Genomic DNA, 23845 nt, shown 5'->3' on the forward strand with positions numbered 1-23845 from the left:
AGGAGGAATTTCTTCACTGTGAGGGTGGCAGAACTCTGGAACATGCTGCCCAGGGAGATTGTGGAGTCTCCCTCTCTGGAGATACTCAAGACCCGCCTGGACGCACTCCTGTGTGATCTGGTATATGTGATCCTGCTCTGCCAGGGGAGCTGGACTGGATCAGCTTTCAAAGTCCCTTCTAGCCCCTAACATCCTATGATTCTGTGGTAAGACTTGCAGGATCTTAATGCAATGATCACATTTGAAAACCTTAACCTTTCACCTCCTGAGCACCATTTGACCAAATTGCACATGAAAACATCAGAGAGATGTTCAGTATTGTTAATTACACTCACACAAAATTTTAGTGTCTTATTTTCAGTTGAACAATTATTTCCCTTTAAATTATGTACTAATGCCATAAAGTTTTCTTTCCATTTCAGACTTTGCAAAACCCTCACAGTGAGCAGAAACCCTTAAAGTTGTAGCATTCTCATTATTTTCACCTCATACAAAGAAAAAAAAAAGAACAACCAAAAAAGAAGATTGATCCTGTGAAATACTAAGCACCCCTGGCTCATCCAAAAGCAAAGACAGAAGCAGAACTCAGGAGGACTTAGCATCTCACAGCATCAGCCCCACATTTTTTGTGATAGAAACAAACAAGTAATTCCATTAATGAATTTCAGTGAAAACACTAATTATTCTGAGAGCATCAACCAGTTAACCTGGGTTTACTTTTAGAGAAGTCAGCCCAGGAGAAATAAAGGCAAATTCACTTTTGCTTGCTGACTTGCCTCTTAAGCTGTGAACATTAAAAGCTAGTAAAATGGCTATGACAAAGCACACACAAGCAAGTACTCACCAGCATTTTGGATTCTGAAATTCACAAGGTTGCAGTTAATGGCAAAGTGCAGTAATGTGCAATATGAAAAGACTCAGTGCACTAAAGGGCATGGGAGGAGAGACACTACCCAGCAGTGCAAGCAGCAGTAGAAATATTAAATAATGGCACCAATGGAAGTCAGGTGGCTCTGAAAACTTCAGTAAAACAAGGCAATGATGATGACGATGATGATGATGCATCTTAGAGATATTTGAAGTGGAAGAGGCAAATGGTACAGTCACAACAAATAAATGCAGCCAAGAAAACCAAACGGCTTGGATTAACTTGCACATGCCAGTATCCATTCTCTGTTAGGTGCCTACCTGATTTCCCACTGCACTTTTGTTAACCTGACTGCTTCTTTGTTGGGCACTAAGGGAAGCAGAGGAGAAGAGTTACTCTGAAGAAACTCAAACTAAGTCAGTTCCTGGGTAACAGATTTTAGCAGTAACAGTTACTTCTGAATCCAGCACAGAAAACTAGAGCAACAAAGAAACACAGCAAAATCAGCATATTTCAACTACTTTTTCTTACGGTGTGGGAAGGCCTCCTTGTACTTGCCTGCTTGGGACAGAAGGGACATGCACAGCAGACAGCCCCCACTAGTCATTCCCTTTGTATCAACATACTACTTGGGTTGGTAAAGGTTACTAAAAGCACAGAGAAATTATGGCTTATGTGGGTAACTTTGAAAACATCAACCTCTATAAATATTCAAAAGAGACAAAAAGCAAACCATTTCTCTTATTTGGCTCAGTACAACAAAATCCTCCTCTGCAGGAGGATCCTTAACAGCTTTGCCTTGATAGTTTCTTTTGGAGGTTATTCTAATATGCATTTTGAGAGTGTAAACATAACCAACAGATAAAGCTGCCACAAAGCTGGTTTAAAAAGCTGGAATCATATAAGAACAGAGTATATGCATTTGAAATTATACCACATTTAAAGTATTTTGTTCAGTTCTTGAACACTGGTAATCCCAGTTACTGAAACAGAACACACTCCTGCCTTAAAAACATGCAAGCTGCCATTAATTCCAAATGCATTTGAATTATCTGGTGGTTTGTAAGTGTTAGGCCACAACATTTAAATGTTGCTGGAAAAAGAAAAGTGTTCAGAAAGAAGGCTTTGGCTACTTAGCAACTACGGCAGTCACTGGTGACAGAAGTTTTGTTTGGATTAGCTCAGACCATTTCACCAGGCACTGATGACCTGAAGGAAAAACCCAAAAACATATATACTAGATCAGCTACAAGTGTGGCCCTCAAAGACTAAGAAAAAAAAACGGTGCTTGGATCACAGCCTGTGGATCAATTCTGCAACTCATTTGTGCACAGCTGCCAGTCCACAGAATTGCTGAAGCACCAAACTCAGCTCCATCCCAATTCTCGTCCTCCCCTCTGGAACATATTCTAGCAAACCAGCAGTCCACATGCTGTCCATGAGAAAATTCACAAGGATGTTTATTCCATGTGCCTGTTCACTGGGCTTAGCTCTCCATCATCCACATCCTTTTGACCAAATAACACCACATGTCTCCAGTCCATAAGCTTTGGTGCATAAATTACAATGAAATAGCATGCACGCAGAAAACTCAGCATTAAGCCCTCAACAATTCCAATCTGTTGTTTGAGAAACATATGTGGGGTGGCTTCAGGAAACATAACTGGAGATTCTTCTGGTTTGATTTTGGTAGTGGGGGTTGGGGATTTTTGGGGGTGGTTTTTTGGTCATTTTGGCTTGTTTTGGTTTTTATTCTGTTTTATCACTTTTGGAAAGCTAATTAGAACACTGAGGTCATAGTAAGAAACATATGCCTTTTAGACATAGCCCAGCAACTGGTCCTCTATTTACTCTTCAAAACACAAATTACTCTTTACCTACATTGAAGCATGAGTCTAAGTTACTCAAGCCAGAAACAAACCAAATCCCAACATTTAATACTCACTCTGCTAAATGAGACAAGCATTATTATTCCAAGATTTCACCATTATATAACTACACAAAGTTGTTCTAAATATAAGCACTCTTAAATCTTTCTCAATTCAATTGACATTGCAATGTACCTGCCTTAAGCCTAGCAGTGTTGCAAGGTTGGTTTGAAGTGTCTTGTGCTCTCACTCTGTGAACAAGGTTCACAGGACTTACACTGCAGTGACATGAAACAACTGACTAGAAGATCTGACCAAAAAAAAAAAAAAAAAACACCAAAAACAAACAAACAAAAAAAGAATATTAGGGAATCTGGGGAATCCATAGTCCTAAATGTTTATTTAGATGCTGTAGAAGTCCAAAATCATTTCCTTTTTCAGTTCTAACATAAATGCTATAACACTAGTGTGATTAGTGTTTTTAAAGTGTGTTTTCTACTGTTTAGTGCATAAATGAATATATTTTACACTTTAAATTCTTCTCAGTTACCCAAGTTTTCTCTTCCAGTTGAGCATAAGTCAACACAGAAACTCCCCATCAGTTTCAACCTGCAGAAACAGTTGCTTGCATTTATCAGTGAACTCATGCAAAAAGCAATCTGCTATCTGCTTATGCCATGTGCAAAGCAGCTGGGGACTTCTAGATCTCAGCTAGCAAAAGAGGAAGGAGTTTTCCCAACAAATTGAATTCAGGCACTGCAACTCCTTGGCAAAGACAGCAGCAAGGACCACAAACTTCACTACAGGGCCTAAGGGCAGCATCCACGGGTAGGATTTTACCAGGGGAGAAACAGTGAAACAGCTCCACATATACCTGGCACCGCAGAATCCAAGGCTGCAAAATGTACAAGGTTCCAGCTTGACACAAGGAAAAGTCTTTTCAGAGTGAGGAGAAGCAAGCATTGGAACAGGCTGCATAGACAGGTTGGAGCATCTCCAGTTTTGGAGTTTTTCTGATTGGGCAAAGGCTTGAGTAACCTGGTCTGAACTCAGTATTGACCCTCCTGCAGGCAGGAGGTTGGTCTATGTGACTTCTCAAGGTCACAACACACATCATGAATATATATGGAGTGTTTTTAGTAGGCTTTTTCCTGTCAGAAAAGGATGAAGAGAAGTAAATAGCAGGCAGGTTGTTATCTTGACCTCTAGAAGGCCAGCTACCATTCCTACGACATCCTGTCATTTGTCAAGTGAACTGATAAAGCTATCTAGGACCTGCAAGCAGTTCTAGAGAAGGTTGCTCAAATCAAGCACGCAAACAAACTGGTTTTGCCTTCTTCCCTCTCAGCTTGCTGAACTCCATGTTTTAAACCTTCAAGGCATGCTGACAAAGAAGGAGATCTTCCTTCACAAAGTCAATTAGAATAGGCCATAGCATAATACACACTGTGGTGCCAAACTTTGTTGCTAGAATTCCACATGGATGAAACCTGTTGTGTTTCTAAACACTGTTATGGCAAATAAGGCATGAACATGGCTGAAGGAACATTTATTCTTCAAAGAGTGAAGACATCTTTAATGTTTTTACTAGTGTCAAAACGTTGGTATGAAGTCCCTGAGGCACAATTGCCGGAAGCTGAGGGAGAACATACTGGAGAAGCTTCTCACAGCCGTTTCAATTAACAGAGGAGAACGTCAAACTAGACCCTGCAGGGCATTCTGGTGCTATTATTCTCTACAGCCAAACAGCAGGCACAATTACAATTCAGTGACATCCATTACTCTGAGCAAAACTGTTTCACACAGAATCAGAGCTCCCAAAATATGCACTAATAACAATGAGGAGAGACCACCAATGTTACAGGTTTCTGTGGTCCTCAAATGTATACAGTGAGGGCAATGAGGCTTGCTAGAGCTGCTTCCCAATATGCATGTGATTCCAGACCAAGACAGAAGTGTTGACTTCAGTGAAACCAAGGCTGTGGAGTAAAGAATCCCCTGCAAGTGGAACAGAGTTCAAACACTGGATATTGAGAAAAAACATGACCCTGCACGTTTGGGACTTCACAGCCAGCATCTACGTTATCATACTTCAGAATTAGTGTTTTCAACTTAGTAAAAGAAAAAAAACCACACACAAAAAAAAAACCACCTTAATAAAAACAAACCAAAAAGCCCAAACCAACCCAAACCCTTTATAACAAAGCTGCTATATACATACGTTGCAAAGCCAATGAAGTCTTCATGGTTAGTGTTGATGTAAGAAACTTGGATATCGATCAGCAGCAGCACCTATTGGAGAGAACAGGAGAGTAAAGAAAAGGATGGGTAAGGTGGAAGAGAGAGTTTGAGGAAAAGGAAGAGAGAGAAAAACAGAACTCCTAAGTTTTCTGTATTATTGACTATTGCTTTCATAATCATTTGAGCCAAAAACAAACAGCAATCATTTCAGCATCCCACCACTTTGTGTGTTTGTTTAATAAATTAAATTACAAAAGAGTTATTTCCTATTTCTATTTATTTTTAGCTCATTTTTCACTATCTTGGTCCTTGCCCACTTCATCAAGATCAATCATACATGGGCAGGGAGAGTTTAAGAATATACAACACAGCTCCATGTTTCACAAGTTAGTAAATTTCTATTCATACCATTTCAGCCAAGTCAGCAAGAAATGTGAACCATAAAGAAAATTTAGGTATCCTTATTTTAGGTAATACACAAAAAAAGTGACAGGTAAGCTATCTCTGGCCCAGAAACTGTACAGTCCAAGTACTAGACAGTTATTCTGGTACATAATTCTGGCTTGAGAGATGGCCTAGTCAATAACAGAATGAATGGTTTCTACACTTAGCACTTGCCAGCCCTTCAATAGCTCACAGACAGAATTTGACTCAAACTTGGTAGCTTAACTCAGCAAAGAACTTGCCAAGATATTAGAGAAAGTTCACTCCTACTCTTAAATAGCTTCTTGAATGTGCATGAGACTGCACTTGTCCTCCACTTTTTCAGACTTGCATTTGAGAGCAGGGAGCAAGGAAGAAATCTATTGCTACCATTTAATCCATATAAAGTTATTTCTGCACAACTCCTTGAACACAGATTCCCTCACAGATTCTTCTTAATTTCCAGGAGATATCACAAGTTGTACAGGGTTAACCCTCCAGTGGGAGTGACCTTGAACCTGACCCTAAGTGGTCTTGATCCCTCCCCAGGGGTGGGTCTGAACACTACCAGGTGATGGTTAGCCCACTCCCTCTTCCTGTCTAAAGAGCCACAAAAGCAGGGGGTCTTCCTGGTCTGTCTCTCTGTGCTCCCTGCCTCCCTACTTACCAGCATCACCATCCTGTTCCTCTTTGTTTCACCACGTGGCCATCACCCAGCAGGCAGACAAACTCATTACCATCAAAAATCTGGTTGTATTTACACATTTTGTATTTGTTTTCCCTCCCTATACCTTTGAAACTTCCTTACCTCAGACATCTTTTTAATTTATTGTTAAACTTTTTAACTTCCAAATCAGAGTGAGATTATTTATTTGGGTGTGCTTAACTTTTCCTCTCTCTACATCTAATTTCTTTCTTTTGAGAAAGAAGGGGGAAGAGGGAAGTGCACTCTATGAAATTGTTATTGGTTCTATCAAATATATTTGAGTCTCTGGGAATTTAAATTAGAACGAGACACAAGTCTTGCCCAGATCAATGACAGTGGAGATTTGGGTCTAGCCTCAAACCAGCACAAGCTCCTACCTCCAAAAAACCTCACTGGTGTTTTGATTTGTTAATGATAACTGCTAAGAGCATAAATAATGACGTGGATATGTGATAATAACCTATCTGACCAATTCTTTCATTTCAGCAAGCCAGAACTTTGCACATGGTTCTTCCAAATTTTTAAATAACTGAGTGTGCTAACTCGAACTCCCTGCAAGGGCAAGCCTGGCAAATACAATTTCACAGATAGCTGTTCAAGAATACATTCACAGCATATAATAAAGGAAAAGATGCAAGACATGCTGCACATGCCCAAGCTTGCACAGGGACATGGCTAGAGAGACAGAAATCCAAAAAACCTCAGCAGCTCTGCCTAGTTCTTCCTCCCCAAATATTTCTGCTGTCACACTCTGCACTCTCCAGGCAATAACTCCTGTTTCCACTTCCAATGGATTTTCTCACGTAATCTAAGCTTTGAAGTTTCCTGGAGCACTTAGCCAGGTGATGAATGTTCTAAACAAGTTTCTCTGAATTACCTTTTTTTAAACACTTTTAAACTTGAAAGAAGGTTTGTCACTCCCACAGGTGTCCCAGTTCAATTGCTTGTGGGTCTCACTGTAATTAGCGCATGGGATTGAATCCTTCATCACCTTACTGTACATTGTACATAAGAACTTTCCTCCTTCACACACATCCCTAAACAGTTAAGTCACCTACTTATTCTCACCTGGTCCTTGGTCTTCTCTTCTCGTTCACGAATGTAACCAGCAACAATTCTTTCTGTTTCCTCACACAGCCTTGGATATGTTGCCAACTGAAAAGCAAAATCAGTAGAAATTTATACCTGCAGGGTGCTTTCAATAGAATATAAACAAGGGAGCCTCCAGCTTTTATCTCTGGAAGAAAGCAATGATTATGAAGACTTGGGCTAAAAGTTAACCACACTACAAAGCAATCTTTACTTGCTATTAATGGTCATTTCCCAGAAAAGCTGGAGAGACCTAAGCTCTTGGCATGTTTCTGTGCTTTTGCTCCATAGAACACCAAGGAAAGGACACTTTGGACATGTGAATCACAGTTTATCAGCCTTGGGTGAAGTTTCTCCAGGCCTGTCTCTTCTACTGTGCCTAATTCCAGAGTGGCACTTTAAATCATTTCCCAGTTTCTTGTACTTTGAAGGCTCCACCTTGTGGCAACATCTTTATATCTCGGCCACACCATTTGAAATGCAAACTGTTAAACACAAAGGTACAATTGGCTAATAATAGTGAGAGGGAAAAAATCTGTACAGTAACTTCCAAATTCTGACAGAACTAAAAAAAAATCTGGATACTGCTCAAAATACTGCAGTGAATCTGCTTCTCTGTCCAAAAAACAGAATCATAGAATCAACCAGTTTGGAAGAGACCTCCAAGATCATCCAGGCCAACCTAGCACCCAGCCCTAGCCAGTCAACTAGACCATGGCACTAAGTGCCTCAGCCAGGCTTTTCTTGAACACCTCCAGGCACGGTGACTCCACCACCTCCCTGGGCAGCCCATTCCAGTGCCAATCACTCTCTCTGGCAAGAATTTCCTCCTAATATCCAGCCTAGACCTCCCTTGGCACAACTTCAGACTGTGTCCTCTTGTTCTACTGCTGGTTGCCTGGCAGAAGAGACCAACCCCAACCTGGCTACAGCCTCCCTTCAGGTAGTTGTAGACAGCAATGAGAGCCTTCTCTTCTCCAGGCTAAATAACCTCAGCTCCCTCAGCTTCTCCTCACAGGGTTTGTGTTCCAGGCCCCTCACCAGTCTTGCTGCCCTTCTTTGGAAATTTTCCAGCATCTCAACATCTCTCTTGAATTGAGTGGCCCAGAACTGGACACAGTACTCATGGTGTGGCCTGACCAGTGTTGAGTACAGGGAAAGAATAACCTCCCTTGGCCTACTGGCCACACTGCTCCTCAGCCAGGCCAGGATGCCATTGGCTCTCTTGGACACCTGGGCACACTGCTGGCTCATCTTCAGCTACTATCTACCAGTACCCCCAGGTCCCTTTCTTCCTGGCTGCTCTCCAGTCACTCTGTCCCCAGCCTGTAACACTGCTTGGGTTTGTTGTTGTATCTAAAGTGTAGAACTCTGCGCTTGGCCTCGTTAAATCTCATCTCACTGGCCTCTGCCCACCCATCCAGCCTGTCCAGGTCCTTCTGCAGGGCTCTCCTGCCCTCCAACAGATCAACACCTATTCCTATTGTCAGCCTTCCTTGTTTTAAGAAATGGTTCCTTTACCTGCTCACTGGCACCACAAAAATGTGTATCATGCAAAAAAATGCAAGGGATGTGTGAGGGTTATTTCTGAGTAGCTTCAGCATATCTGTGCTTACATCCCAGAGGTGATCCTGTATTTGCTGTTATTAGGGCACCCTGAGCAAAGATCAGAAGTGCCTTATAATATCATAAAGGGCAAGGCAGGCTTTGTATCATCTACTATATCATTACATTATAGTTACATTACCAGGGCTACTCGTAAGTTACCTTTTTAGTGCACTTCTTGACAGTGTTGATTAACTCTTGCATCACCAGATCCACACTTTTTAGGCAAGGTCCTTTCAGTTTGACTATCTGTTTTTTAACAATGGCCTCAAATGCCATATCTGGAGTAAACAAGCCTGTTCTGTGGGCATAAAAGAATACGTAAGACAGCAATAAGAGCATCACACAAGGAAGACTGTTTTTACTGAACTGCTCTTAGCTCCATTTTCAGAGACTTAACAGCCAGACAACAATCCCAGCACAGACTTCACAGAACCAAATTTGCTACTCTAATAAATGGTATTATTGGTAGTAAGAATATAGAAGTAAAAGCACACCCTACTACTTGCAGATGACTGATAGAATGCAGTAAAGCCTCTTCAGCGGTATATCAAACCTTAGAGAAAGGATGAACAGCACCTGTAGCACCCCACGTGCAATCACTTGCATAAGAATTCTGTAGCTGTGTTAATCAGACCCCTACATGGAAAATTTCATTTGGCCATTGCAGGATATAGATGAACCAGTACAAGAGAAATTTCACAGAACCATTTCTAAACAAATCAGCCTTACTTCTCTTTCAAACACAGCTTGCAAAGGTCAATCCTGGCAGGTAAGTTATATTAAAAAGCAAATCATAAAAATATGCCCAAAACTATCAGTTCACTACCATAAATTACTCATCCTTTCCATCAATGACCAGTTAAGATCAAATGCTGCATCAAGGCAACTAGAGTCAACTGCTTGAGAATTTACTATTCGAGTAACACAAACCAAATCTCCTAAGCAAAGCAAGTGGGTAGGAGGAAGGGAAAGAAAAAACAAAAAGGAGAACCCCACTCAAACCCTTTGGAATCTGTTCTGTTGTCAAACAAATTAAAATGATCATTCCAAAGTGAGATAATTAGGTCATTCCAAACAAACAACAACAAAAACCCCCAAATACCTCTCATAATATACTGCAGACATAGCCACAAAGTGAAACCTTGGCCACCTCACTTACAAATCAGCTATTTCAAGAAATGGTTGAGAATAAAGTGCAGGGAGTGTGCTGCAGTGCAAGCTGAAAGTCTTTTTCCCATATCAAGACATAAGTTCTCCCTCTAAAACATACAACTTTTCAGGAATACAGGCTTATCAAAACTGCAGACACTAGCAGAAAAGTAGGAATTCTTTTTGTCTCTAAAATAATTTTCCTGCATTCATAGGTAAATTAAACTTCTTTGGGTAAATCGACTGTTTGACCCAAAATGGCTAGCTGAAAAGCAGGAATGTAAAGGAGTGGGAGAAAAAAAAAACAGCTGCTAGGAGCGGTGTATTAGGAACACAGCCTAGCCATCAATGTCAGTGTGTCCATAGGTTAATGAGATCACAGAATGTTAGGGGCTGGAAGGGACCTCAAAAGATCATCCAGTCCAATACCCCTGCCAGAGCAGGATCACCTATACCAGATCACACAGGAACACATCCAGGCGGATCGTGAGTACCTCCAGAGAGGAAGACTGCACAACCCCCCTGGGCAGCCTGTTCCAGTGTTCTGCCCTCCTCACAGTGAAAAAATTCCTCTTCATGTTTCCATGGAACTTCCTATGCCTCAGCTTCTACCCATCACCTCTTGCCCTGTCATTGGGCATCACCAGCAGAGCCTGGCTCCATCCTTCTGGCCCTTATCCTTTACATATTTATAAACATTACTGAGGTCACCTCTCAGCCTCCTTCTCTCCAAGCTAAAGAGTCCCAGCTCACTCAGTCTCTCCTTGTAAGGAAGATGTTCCACTCCATTCATCATTCTCATGGCTCTGTGCTGGACTCTTTCAAGCAGTTCCCTGAGGTCCTTCTTGAACTTCAGGGTCCAGAACTAGACAGGGTATTCCAGATGTAGCCTTACCAGGGCAGAGTAGAGGGGGAGATGACAGTCAGTGTGCCTGAGCTTGAAAACATGGGAGCACTTGCCTGATACCATGTATGTTCTTGATGGCATAACTTATTTCTCTCCGCAGCTCCTTCTCATTGAATTCCATCTGGAGATACAAAAGCAGATGACACCACATCAGTGGAACCATTAAGTAAACCAGAAAATACTACCTCTCCCAATGTATCTGGAAGACAGACAAGTTCAACTGGCAAAACAGGAATTTTGTAATTATTCTAAACAGAGTGTATTTTAAAACATGTTAACACTAAGGCTACATGCAGCAGTAAGGATTGTTGAAAACTATGCAGCCTTCCATTTCAGATATACCAACAGCTGCAACAATTCTGCAGAGTTGATAAAGTAAGCCAGAAACAGGATTTGGAAGATGCAACTTCTTTGGATTTTTTTTTCCCTAATTACCTAAAGTGTTTCAGCTTCTGTGATTATGGTCTGTTTATTCTCTCCTCTCATTCTACTATCTTTCAAAGAAATTAAGAGAGGAGTGGTCTCAGTTAAGCAGTTATAAAGCTTTACTTTATGTTTCTTGCAAGCCAGCTAGCTGGAAGAGTAGTTAGTATTGTCATAAACAGAACAGAACCCAACTGTCTACTACTACTAGCTGACTTTTAGACCCTGGAACCAGCCACAACCCTGTCTGGTTCTTACCCAACTGAAAGTTAGGGAATGTCAAGGCAGCTGAACATAAACCAGGTGGAAATAAAGCTCAGAAAAATAATAAAAATATGAGGACTAAACATACAGCAGAATTCATGTGGAGAGGAAGTTGAAGTCACTGAAGTGAAAGAAAAATTGAAGAGTATGTAACATAAACTCACAGCAAACCAGGTTTAATTAGCTCATGCTCCATTAGGCCTCTGATTATTCTCTAACCCAAAGGATGAATAAGCAAGAAAAGATATATCAAGAGAAGAAACGTTTTCTCAAAACATTTGCTTCTGCTTCACATCCCACTATGAGAGTGTAGGACTGGAAACTACTTTTGACTTTATGCATTGAACACAAGAAGCAGAAAGCAAAGAAAATAGTTTGTTTCCATAACCCTAATTTTAATAGGTACTAACTTTTTGAATACAACAACTTAAAAATTACTAATTGTAGTTCTTTGCTTTCTCAATCAAACCAGAAGGAAGATGCTATTTGTGATATATCAATAGAGAAGTATAGAAATAGTGAGAATTTGGACTGTAATTATATTCTAATCCCCATATTTCAGAAGTCATAGCATATCTCAATATCCAAAACTAAAAATTCATTTCAAAGTTTCAGGTCAATTCAACTTCACATAAGTTCTTCCACAGTCAAGAGTAGTTCTTCCAATCAGGTCTTATCCTGGTATCAGTCTGAAGAACATCTAAATAAAACACAAAGCACACTAGAAAGATGGATAAATACCTTCACTAGTTCAAAAGGAAAACGCTCATGGAAAATACGATTGATTTTGGCACCTCCTGAAAGTTCCAGTGTATCAACCTGATCTCCTGATCCTTCAATTCTTTTTTCAAAGTCCACTGAAAACTGCTGCACCATCCTAAACATCAAAGGAGGAGAGAGAAACAAACACACACCATTTAAGTACATCAGGTACCAACTCTTGCTTCACTACATGACTCATAGCGACAGCTAAAACATGCTCAAGAATTGACAAAAACACCTGTAACAACAAGTAAAGTTTTGACAAGGATTGCAGGAACTTCAAACTACATGTGGTGAGGTGAAGCAGATATCTGGGGGGTGAGGTTATATGCATTATGGAACTTGTTCTCAAGAATCAAGAAAGGGTTCTAGTTAGGTTACTTTACACATCCCAAAAGAGGTTTTTTTTACTGACAGAAGTAATTAATTTTTCCTATAGCACCCACTTTTAATGAAGCAATTGGAAAAATCTATGCAGAGAAGTATCAAGGAGGATGATTTTGGCTGGAATGAGAGTCAATTCTTTTTCCTTTAGAACATGTTACAGTAGTATAACAAGCAGGAGATACAAGCAGGCACCTAACAATTCACAACATTTCATACAAGCATTTCTAGCTGTTAAGTTACTAAATATACAGAGTGACCAAAAAAAACTATCTGTGTGGTACTGTGATGGAAGAAACAAAGGCAATATCTCTCTGATTTTGCAACCAAAACATCTTGAAATCATAAGGGACAGACTTATGCATCTTTTGGACACAGTTGTTACAAAAACAAGTAGTAAATCAAGAGTCTTCAAATAGCTCACCAAAGCCTCTCTAGCTCAGGTGGTCATTTTTCCTTCTGACTTTTTATTAAAATGAAAATGAATCTTGACCAGAACTTAGAAATTTTCACAATCCAGTGCTATTACCATCTATGCCAGAGGGAAAAAAAAAGAAGGCTGAAAACTTTGGAAATCATTCAAAGCAGCAATGTGAAAACACTCATCTAAGAGAGGAGAGCTAGGTACACTCTACATCTCTCTTTTTCTTCCTTTATATGCTTCCTCTTTTAAGAGGCAAATTTTAACCACACATGAACACAGAAGTGGCTGCAGAGAGCTGCAATTCAAAAAAACTATTCAGGCAGAAATGAGCAAAATACACACAATAATGTGCACCAAACACTTCTGGAAACAGACCAAGTAAGGAATTGGCATGAAGCAAAGCAGCAGGTGGTATGGGCTTCAATCTCGAATGTCAGCATTGTCTTTTTCCCTTAGTGCTAAAACCACAATAAAGGAAAGGTGCTAATTCCATTTGAAGTCACACACACACAGAGTATCATCAGGGCTGGAAGAGACCTCACAGATCATCAAGTCCAACCCTTTACCACAGAGCTCAAGGCTAGACCAACAGCCACCTCTGCTCCATCACTTTACAACAGTGTTATCAGATAGATTTATCTTATGGATGAGACTCAAACTATACACAGACTTCAGCGGTGAAAAAGCTTTCTAGGTCAGTACTCGTTACAACAACATGGCTCCAGAAATAGCTGCAATTTCTCTGGCAAACAACAACAGTATTCAGTCCACAACTTCTTGAGCCATAAGGGACAGTATCTGCCAGGTCAGTTTTCACACAAGCACAGCTAGCACATCACATCCCCTGTTTTAATGCTAGTGTGTGCTAAGAGAGGCAAAGAGCAAGAAAGAGTTTTTCATTCACCCCAGTACACTTGAACATAAAAATGGCTGGACTGCAGTGGAACACCATTTCACAAGAGACACCAACAATAAGTGCTTAGGAGAACAGAGCAAACACAGTCATATTTCTCCAGAATACCCTCTTGGCCTCACAAAATTGCTATTTGTAGATTGCAGGCAGCGGGAATTTGTCATTGTACTTACTAACCTTAAATGTTTTTCTCATCCTATGAATCTGCCTAGCTGCTTTCTGAAAGCACAAGACCATCAGCTCCTGCAAAAAGAGCTCTGTGGCTTAGTGGCACATCACACAGAAGACTACCATCTATGATTAATTTTTCTCTTGCCATCTTTGAGTTCTTTTGGCTAGCCAGTTTTTTATACTGGAAAAAGAAACATTCCCAATTCTCCCTTCAGACTTCTAAGGCAATCTCTTGCCCTTGGAGATCTTTTTGGTAGATTGAAGATGTGTCTATAGTATCAGAAGCTGTTTCTCACCTTTGATAATTCATGTTGCCCATCTTTGTACCTTTTCCTGTCCTGATTCTAAGATTAATAGAATTATTATAGGGAAAACTCTGCTGAAATTTTAAGATAAATAAAGCATTCTGGAACAGAATTATTTGGAGTTTGCATGCAGAATCCTTAAGTGGATCCTAGTTTTCACTTTTAAACTCAGTAGAAAGAAAGGAAAGGGGGGAAAAAACGGTGAAAGAAACCTATACAGAATACAAGAGCAGACAAGAAACTAGACACTCACTGCAGCAAAGCTTTTGTTTTTCTGGTTGGATCTTCTGGTCTGAAGTTTTTGTACACCTCCACTTCATGTTCTATAGAAAGCAGCTGACCCTGGAGTTTGCTCCTGAAGGCTGGCAGGGTGTCCCGAATATGATTGGTAAGTTGCTAAAAAGTAAACAGAAGTCCTCTTACTGTTAGTAAAGATGAAAACAAGAGCACAGCCATTTGCTTCTGACTGCCAAGCACACCAGCCATGACCTGTGCTAGTTTACCACTGCAGTTCCTTTTGATCTTTGCAGCACTGGAGACTGTTAAAGAACAACACAGTATCACTTTTGCATACACGTTATAAAGAGACTTCAAAAATTCCTTCATCCTCTTCGCTCACTGAGCCCTGTTAGTAGATACTTGTTTAACAAGACACAAAAAAAGTTCTACACATTACATATTTCATTTGAAAAGACATCTCAGCACAGATGCCTCCACTCCTATTTTGCTGGCTTTGCTAAAGATGTTTCCCAGTTTGCCATTGCCATATACTTGTTCAGAATGACAACTTTCAGGCCACAAGGCAATGCAGGACAAGGAAGAGATTCTGAGCATCCACAGCCTACTGAGAACAGGGATAGAGAGAAATGAAGATGTACAAAGTACTTAACTTGGCACTCTCTCATCACTCAGAAAAATCATAGAATCATAGAATAGAATCAATAGGTTGGAAGAGACCTCCAAGATCATCCAGTCCAACCTAGCACCCAGCCCTATCCAGTCAGCTAGACCATGGCACTAAGTGCCTCATCCAGGCTTTTCTTGAACACCTCCAAGGATGGTGACTCCACCACCTCCCTAGGCAGCCCATTCCAATGGCAAATCACTCTCTCTGGGAGGAACTTCCTCCTAACATCCAGCCTGTACTTCCCCTGGCACAACTTCAGACTGTGTCCTCTTGTTCTATTGCTGGCTGCCTAAGAGAAGTAACCAACCCCCACCTGGCTACAATGTCCCTTCAGATAGTTGTAGACAGCAGTGAGGTCCCCTGGAGCCTCCTCTTCTCCAGGCTAAACACCCCCAGCTCCCTCAGCCTCTCCTCATAGGGTTTGTGTTCCAGGCCCCTCACCAGCTTTGTCACTCTTCTCTGGACACATTCCAGTACCTCAACATCTCTCTTGAATTGAGGATCCCAGAACTGGACACAGTTCATCTCCACAAGATTTCTGATCCCTTGTAAAAAGTATACTAAAGGGAAAAGATTTTGCCCTCACGTTAATGATTATGGAACTTTACCTTTTTGTGGCTGAAAAAAGTTTTGTTACTCAAGCCTATCACTTCTCATTTCTGAAAATACATTTAAAGGTACTGGCCGGGGCGGGGGTGGGGGGACGGACTGAAGGAGGGTAGGAAAAGGCTTACCAGACTTGTACTTAACTTACTTTTGCATATATATGTTGTAATGTGTTTGAACAGCACTATCAATGTCTTACCCTTGCCATAATTTCTCATGCATTATACCTGTTCCTTACTTAAAATCACGGCAGATTTTTTTACACTGTGTGGCAAATCTTTTCCCATCCTCAGTCAGACAGGCTATAAATTAAGACTGTCATATACCAATGTCATACATAAACTCAAAATAAGAGTTGTTCAGAGATAGGTGCAAAAATCAGCAGCTGGCTTTTCCCTGGAGCACCACCTGGTGGATGCAGAGAATAGGAAATAGCACCTGAAACCACAAACACTCTAACAGGTGGTTAATGTCTTGGGGATGAAACTCAAACAGATCTTCCTATATTTAATATTCAACCCACAGTGATACCAACAAAAGACCAACAGCTCATACTGTAATAGGTAAATTAACAGAACAACTCACAAAAAGAGTTTATAGTACATAACCCAGCCTTCAGCTGCATTCACCTCCAAGTTGTGTGCCAGGCTGATGTTCCTTCTCTGCATTTGTGCAAAACCATCTCTGCTAATGCTAGAATTTGAAAGGCATTAAATAGGATAAAGGCTGGATAGTATAAACTGGATAAGATCTTTGCATGGGCTAACCTTAATGGTACAGTTATTAAGTGCATCATTGTGAAACAGATTTCAACTGGAGATTAGGAAGACATTTTTTGCAGCAAGGGTGGTGAGACACTGGAGAAGGTGGAACAGGTTGGTTGTGGGTGCCCTCTCCCTGGAGGTGTTCAAGGGTGGGTTGGACCTTCGGTGGCATGGCCTGGTGGAGGGTGTCCCTGTCCCTGGCAGAAGAGTTGAAACTGGATGATCTTTGAGGCTCATTCCGACCCAAACCATTCTATGATTCCAAGTCACAACAGATAAAATAGTCCAAAGGTATATGCAGTTCATGCTTCAGCTACAAAACTAAGATATATGGATTGCGCTTTCAGGAAATAAAAGGAGGCAAAACATCCTAAACAGACAAAACTGCAGAGTGTAAGAGATGTTCTCACATCTTGCTGAAGAACTTCAGTTCTGAGGCACCAATAAATGGCATTAGCATTCCTGTGAGCAAGTCCAGAGCATGTCATAACCTAGCTGCCAAGTTGCAGCTGCAAAGTCACTGTAGTAAGAAATTAAGCAGGCCAGCCACTTAATTGCCTACTTTAATAACTCTTCTGTTTCCAGCTGCTGTCCAACATGGACAAAGCCAGGCTGACCTGGACTTTGTTTGCAATTTGACAGCAAATGGGGGAAAAAGACTATCAAGTTTGACTTATAGGAATGCCAAGAGCACTGCTCAGCTGATAAACTAGGTTTAATAAAATAAAAATCATAGCATCACTAGAAATTTCAGAGGGATTTGATCTTCTCTTTAAACCTGCCAAGAGGCATCATCATTAGGGATGTCTGCTCTATAAGCTTAAGGGAAGGCACTAAAAAGATGTAAGACACAAAATGATGAGGTGAACTATATACTCCTCCAAGTCTGTTGTAGGCAGTGTCTTCATTAGGACAGCAAACTTCATTAGGACAGTTCCTGTGCCAGACAACTGGGAAATAAGCCTATTTCCTGCTGAAGGAAGCTATGACCTGACACAGTCTGTATGGACTCATAGAAATAAACTAATGATTTGAGCACAGCTAAAGGCTGGGTGAACAAAGTGTCCTGATGAATGTGTTTGTCATTTATCTCAGTAGTACACAGTAGGTTGGTTCTATTAAAAACTACAATGAAGTGTAGATTTTGAAAAGTACAGGAATACAATAAGACTTCAGATAGAAGACTGCTAAAACTGCCTTCCCTTTTCCCCACTCTAGTTTCTAACTTTGAATTCTAAAAATTCTTTTAAACTAGGAAAAAGAAATGTTATAATTAACAGATAAGACTGTAGGCTTCCAGGAAGGGTGGCAAATCTTTTTTCTGTTCATAATCAGTATTCAAAAGAACAGAGGAGTCCAGAACTGTCAGTAAAAGCCACAAACGACATCTCACAGTAAGTGTTTGTACACTACACGTAACATACATCTTTTTTATTGCTCTGTGAAAATTAAGAGGGTCAAAAATCAAGAAAGAGTAAGTGAGGTTTGTTGGTCAATGTCCATTTTAGTAAAGATTTTACATCTACCCTATCAGCCCAGGGAGGCTGTGGACTCTCCCTCTCTGGAGATATTCAAGATCTGCCTGGACGTGTTTCTGTGTGATGTGGCATAGGTGATCCTGCCCTGGCAGGGGGGGTGGACTGGATGATCTTTTAAAGTGTCTTCGAACCCCTAACATTCTTTGATTCTGTGATTACACAAGCTGTATTTGACCACAGCCTTCAAATTTTACCTGGTTTAGAACTTTTTGGAGGTATGGTGTTCCCATGCGATCTGCCATGTGTCTATATGCTGAATGGGAAAGAAAGAATTTCCGTTCTGCTAGAAGAGCTGCCTTTATGTCCTTCTTCCCATCAATGTCTTTCTGGCTTCTGTTTACAACACCAATGTAACCTAAAACAACACAAAACCAATGGGTAAGTTAATGAAGTTATTGCCTGAACTGCTGAATCCATATTAAATAGGACTAGGCTGCCTCCATTCAAACAATTTAAGCATTTCAGATTTTGTTTACAAGGACTGTAATGACCTTAACTGTGTCTAGATCGTCCATCATGTTTATGTGCAGCAGATACACTTCCTTTTAAATCACCAATTCAAATACAGAAATGTAAGAAACTTTGGTGTATCCAGCGAAATGCTTGAGCGTGTCCAGAGAAGGGTGACGAGGCTGCTGAGAGGCCTCGAGCAGAAGCCCTACGAGGAGAGGCTGAGGGAGCTGGGATTGTTTAGCCTGGAGAAGAGGAGGCTCAGGGCAGACCTTATTGCTGTCTACAACTACCTGAGGGGTGGTTGTGGCCAGGAGGAGGTTGCTCTCTTCTCTCAGGTGGCCAGCACCAGAACGAGAGGACACAGCCTCAGGCTGTGCCAGGGGAAATTTAGACTTGAGGTGAGGAGAAAGTTCTTCACTGAGAGAGTCATTGGACACTGGAATGGGCTGCCCGGGGAGGTGGTGGAGTCGCCGTCCCTGGGGCTGTTCAAGGCAGGATTGGACGTGGCACTTGGTGCCATGCTCTAGCCTTGAGCTCTGTGGTAAAGGGTTGGACTTGATGATCTGTGAGGTCTCTTCCAACCCTGATGATACTGTGATACTGTGAAGAAACCACTTCAAAAATGAACAACAACAAAAATCCAAACCAAAACCAAACACACCCAGGTCTGCATAGATAAATGATATGATACAGTAAAAATACAGGAAAAAAAATTCTTCTCATTTTGCTGAATCAAGGAGTTCCATGGGAAGAGGTGGTGATCACCTTTGATGCACCTCCAGGTCTCCCAAGCATCACGCCTATCCAAACCACCTCCCAGACTGCAAAGAATATAGGCACTTAAACATTCTCACCTCTGCGAAGAGGAAGTAGTTTGTTTTCTAGAATTTCTCTTGCATCTGTCCCTTCATCCATCAAATCCAACTTTGTGATCACACCGATGGTCCTAAGGCCTCCAGGGTGGAGACAGGAGGAAAAAGATAGTGAAGAATCATTTCTATTCAGGAAGAACAATTACATCTTACAGTTATGTAATAACAGATATGTGATGTTCTCAAAAGCTTGTGTCACACAACAGCTACAAATGCAAGTTACAATATGCCTAGAAAAGAAGAGCTAATCACTGAAATGAGCTCCTCTGATCCCTTCAGCAAGGCTCAGCATTCCCATAATATGATTGCATGGAATTTGTGATGCAGTTAGTCATCCCATCAGCACCACGGTACATTTTGCTAGGTACTACATAAAATTCTAATGCTAATAAGAGTGACAAACATTTACAATGACCTTTACAACATCATTACCTGAACAATACTAACACAACAAATGGCTACTGTGATTCTGCAGCCTGCATGAGAATGTATCCACACACATCTATATTATATAGTATGAACTTAATAAATAAAGAGTTGGTCTACTACTTCCAATGATGTTATTACACTGGAGAACAAAAAGTGGCTACATTCAATCATGCTTACCTTGAGGGTCCACTTCCTTAGCTAACTTCAGTGCATCTGAGTTGGCCAGATCAGTGTTGGCAGGAGTCACGGCCAGTATCAGACAGTTTTCTCGAGAGATGAACTGCATGATCATGTCTCTGATCTGCTGTTCAATATCTGGAGGCTGATCCCCTACTGGCACTTTAGTGATTCCCGGCAAATCAATAAGAGTCAGGCTTAATACTGCACAGAAAACACAGGATCATAAAACAAGTTCGCATGCCAGAGATGTCAAAAGAGGTCTAGCTGCAGACTAGCTTTTGCCACATAAAATCCCACAAATTTACCTTTAGAGATACATAAATATTATCAGTGGCTCAAACGAAATGTCTCACTTGTTGGCCTTTCATCTCAGGATTTATTAGCACTATTTAATATTTTAAACATTGTAACCAGCAATAGGAGAATTGTACTGAATATCCTTGAAAGCTCTTCAAGAAATCAACATGGCTTTCTCAGCACAGACAGCAGACTATTTTGGTAACAACTCCAAAATCAACCCAAAACAGGTTGTTTGGTTGTTTGTTTTTTTTTTAATTACAGATCTTCTCTGACCATGCTTTCAACACTGTACCCAATGAAGAAAATTAAAAAAACCCAAACCCTCAGAAGAACCCAAACCCTCAGAATCTACCCTGCCTCAGAGCAGAATTGTTCTGAAGAGGGTTTGGCTTCATCCAAAACCTAAGCATGTTTTTTATTGTCATTGCTGTTTAAAAAACATACTACCCAGTCTCAAGAAACCGAGATGATTACTTCACTCCCACAGGCAGGAGAATTCTCTTCTCCAAAATTACTAATGCTAGGACAAGAGGAAATGGCCTCAAGTTGCATCAGGGGAGGTTTAGGATGGATGTTGGGAGGAAGTTCTTTACTGAGCAGGTGGTCAGGCACTGGAACAGGCTGCCCAGGGAGGTGGTGGAATTGCCATCCCTGGAGGTGTTTAAAAAGGAGAGTGGATGTGGTGCTTGAAGCTATGGTCTAGTGATGAAGGATGCTGGGGTGAAGGTTGGACTGGATGATCCTGGTGGTCCTTTCCAACCACAGTGATTCATAGTGACTTGATGTTGTGCTGAGGGATTTGGTTTAGTCAAAGATTTGTCAGTGTGAAACTAATGATTGGACTTGATGATCTTGATGGTCTTTTCCAATATAAGAAATTCTGTGATTCTGTGGTTTTGAGGCTGGGGTTTTGTGTTGTTGGTGTTTTGGTTTTGTTGTGTTGGGTTGTTTGGGTTCTGTTTGGTTGTTTGTTTTTTTTTTGGGGGGGGGAGTTGGTTGGTGTTTAGTTGGTGTTTTTACTTTGTAACTGCTTCTCAAGAAAAACAAAAAAGGTTACCCATTCAAAAAAACCTGTTTTACTTTGGTACAATTTATTCAGTACAGGTCACAAGTGCCAATAAGAATCATCCTAGCTTGTTCAGCCAGTACTGGGGTACCGCGGCTTTAGAGAAATGAGAAAAAGATGATTCCTAGAAATAAAACACCAGAAGCTTATTTAGGAGTTGGCTGATACAGACAACAGTTTCAGAATTAGAAGATGGGTTCTAATAAAACAAAGGGAAGTGTAAGGCAGGAAACTTCCATTTTCTCCTAGAGTCAGCACAGTGAACAAAGAAGCTTCGAGGCTGGGCATTTAGTTCAGCTCCTCTGCAGTTAGTTGTGCCACATCTGTATAGCAGAGAAGAGCTCAGGGGCATATGTTTAGAGACAAGGCTGCTTATGGTATATCAAAGGGAGGTTCAACATCTCTTTCATTAGCTCTCTTCTTATTTTAATCTTTCTGTCATTTGATTTGAAATTAAGACATCAGTTGAAGTGGTTAGAAAAATAAAGTGCTTCAGCCAAACACAGCACTTTGCTCCTGTATCTAAAATGAATTCAATGCAAAAACATTTTCTCTATCTTGCTGTCATTAAGCTGGGCAGATGGCAACCAAAGGAACTAACTCTGATCAGTACTGGGGGGTCTATGACAGAAAGCAGCTTCAAACACCATTACTGTCTGAATGTATATTTTAGTGACAACAAACAGTAAACAAGGGCAAGGAGGCATAATGGCTTTCTACATCACTGATCAGGCAATCCATCTGAAGGATGGCAGAAAGAAGTTTTGCCACTAAGTCTCCCACCTCCTGTTACTTGTCTTTACTAGTGAGCTACTATCTCATGATCTATGTACTAGGGGAGAGATTAGTTCCATCCTGATGCAGACTGAGAGTATTTTTAAATCATGAGAATATTCATGGGACAGAGAGGCTGTGTTCTGCCCAGCTCAGCTCTCCATTATCATTTTCCCTCAATTTTTGGGAAAGGAATTGATGACCAAATGAATGTGATTTTTAATTAGAAAAAATACAATAAACCAAAACATACCCCCAAAAAAATCACATAGGTAACCTTGGTGCTACCTTAATGAACCATTATCATAGTCCCATAATGCAGGGGGGAAAAAAAATCAAGATCTTTCCAGATACTTATCCACTTTCTGTTCAAGTCACACTCAATTTTTTTCATTCCAGAAGACTTCTGATCAAGCAATGAGAACACAAACCAATGGAGACAGACAGGCAGAGCTATATGACATGGCTAGACAGAATGTGTTTCATGACAGAAATACAAAATAGAATAATTTACCTACCATGTGGAGAATATATTCTTAAATTAATAGGAATTGAAGAAATGCCTTTGTTCATGCCTGTTATTCTATCCGTTTCTACTTCAATTTCCTGGCGAACTTCATCGAAATCAGTAAATTTCCTCCCTTTGCAGTGTAGAAATTCAGCATACTCTGAAAAATATCAACAGGAGCTCCGAATTTTATAAGCTTTTAGACTTGAACAGCCATTTTCAAGACCAATGTATGCACAAAAGGATGTCAGGATATCAGGGAAGCGTTATATATGAGCACATATTATAGATATGGTTGCACAGATGAAAACCAGCCTACAACAAGAAAGGGTTAGTTAAAAAGACAGGTTGGGTAAATATGGTTTACTGCTTTTATCTTTAGCATGTCATCTTCTGGAACAACATGAAAGACTCACATAGATACCATTTACACTAATAGAGTAAGAAGCAGATTGTGAATCAGATTCTGAGTTTTCAGCCCCTTAGGTTTGCCTGTAATACATCACTAAATTGAAGAAGGATTAATTCAAGTTCTGTATCACAAAAGATTATCAGCATTTGTTTCCAAATACTAACAGCTCAGGTTACACATGGTTTCAACAAATGAGCTCTCTACATTTTCACAAGTTCATAAGGAAAATAAAATCACTAAAAACTTCTTGTAGTCTAAAGCCAAACCACGCTTAAATAAAAGGTTTTCTAGCTATATCTGTGCTTCAGCCAAGTTCTAGTATCACAGAATCCCAGCACACTAAGTGCTGGAAAAGATCTCTGGAGATGACCCAGTCCAACCCCCCTGCTACAGCAGGGTCACCAAAAGAGATTCCTCGGGATCGTGGCCAGACAGATTTTGAAAGTCTCCAGAGCAGTCTCTCTGTGTGGTTTGTTCCACTGCTTCAGCACCCTCAAAGTAAAGCAGCTTTCCTTCACATTCTGACGGGAG

At 40.7% G+C, this 23845-nt stretch overlaps 1 protein-coding gene across 4 annotated transcripts in view; it reads right to left on the minus strand.

The window, feature by feature from the left end:
* DNM3 (dynamin 3) overlaps nt 1-23845 on the minus strand; it is a 234570-nt gene that overhangs the window by 170423 nt on the left and 40302 nt on the right. For all 4 annotated transcript variants that reach the window (XM_064147248.1, XM_064147247.1, XM_064147246.1 and 1 more), the window contains exons 3-13: nt 22913-23062; nt 20252-20455; nt 19628-19726; nt 18515-18675; nt 14759-14901; nt 12288-12423; nt 10913-10980; nt 8963-9101; nt 7175-7261; nt 4958-5028; nt 1189-1237 (exon numbers count right to left, since the gene is read on the minus strand). In XM_064147248.1, the coding sequence (XP_064003318.1) occupies nt 1189-1237; nt 4958-5028; nt 7175-7261; nt 8963-9101; nt 10913-10980; nt 12288-12423; nt 14759-14901; nt 18515-18675; nt 19628-19726; nt 20252-20455; nt 22913-23062 (1307 nt within the window). The remainder of the gene's footprint in view (nt 1-1188; nt 1238-4957; nt 5029-7174; nt 7262-8962; nt 9102-10912; nt 10981-12287; nt 12424-14758; nt 14902-18514; nt 18676-19627; nt 19727-20251; nt 20456-22912; nt 23063-23845) is intronic.

This window comes from Pogoniulus pusillus, chromosome 8 (assembly GCF_015220805.1).
Source record: "Pogoniulus pusillus isolate bPogPus1 chromosome 8, bPogPus1.pri, whole genome shotgun sequence".
Taxonomy (NCBI): domain Eukaryota; kingdom Metazoa; phylum Chordata; class Aves; order Piciformes; family Lybiidae; genus Pogoniulus; species Pogoniulus pusillus.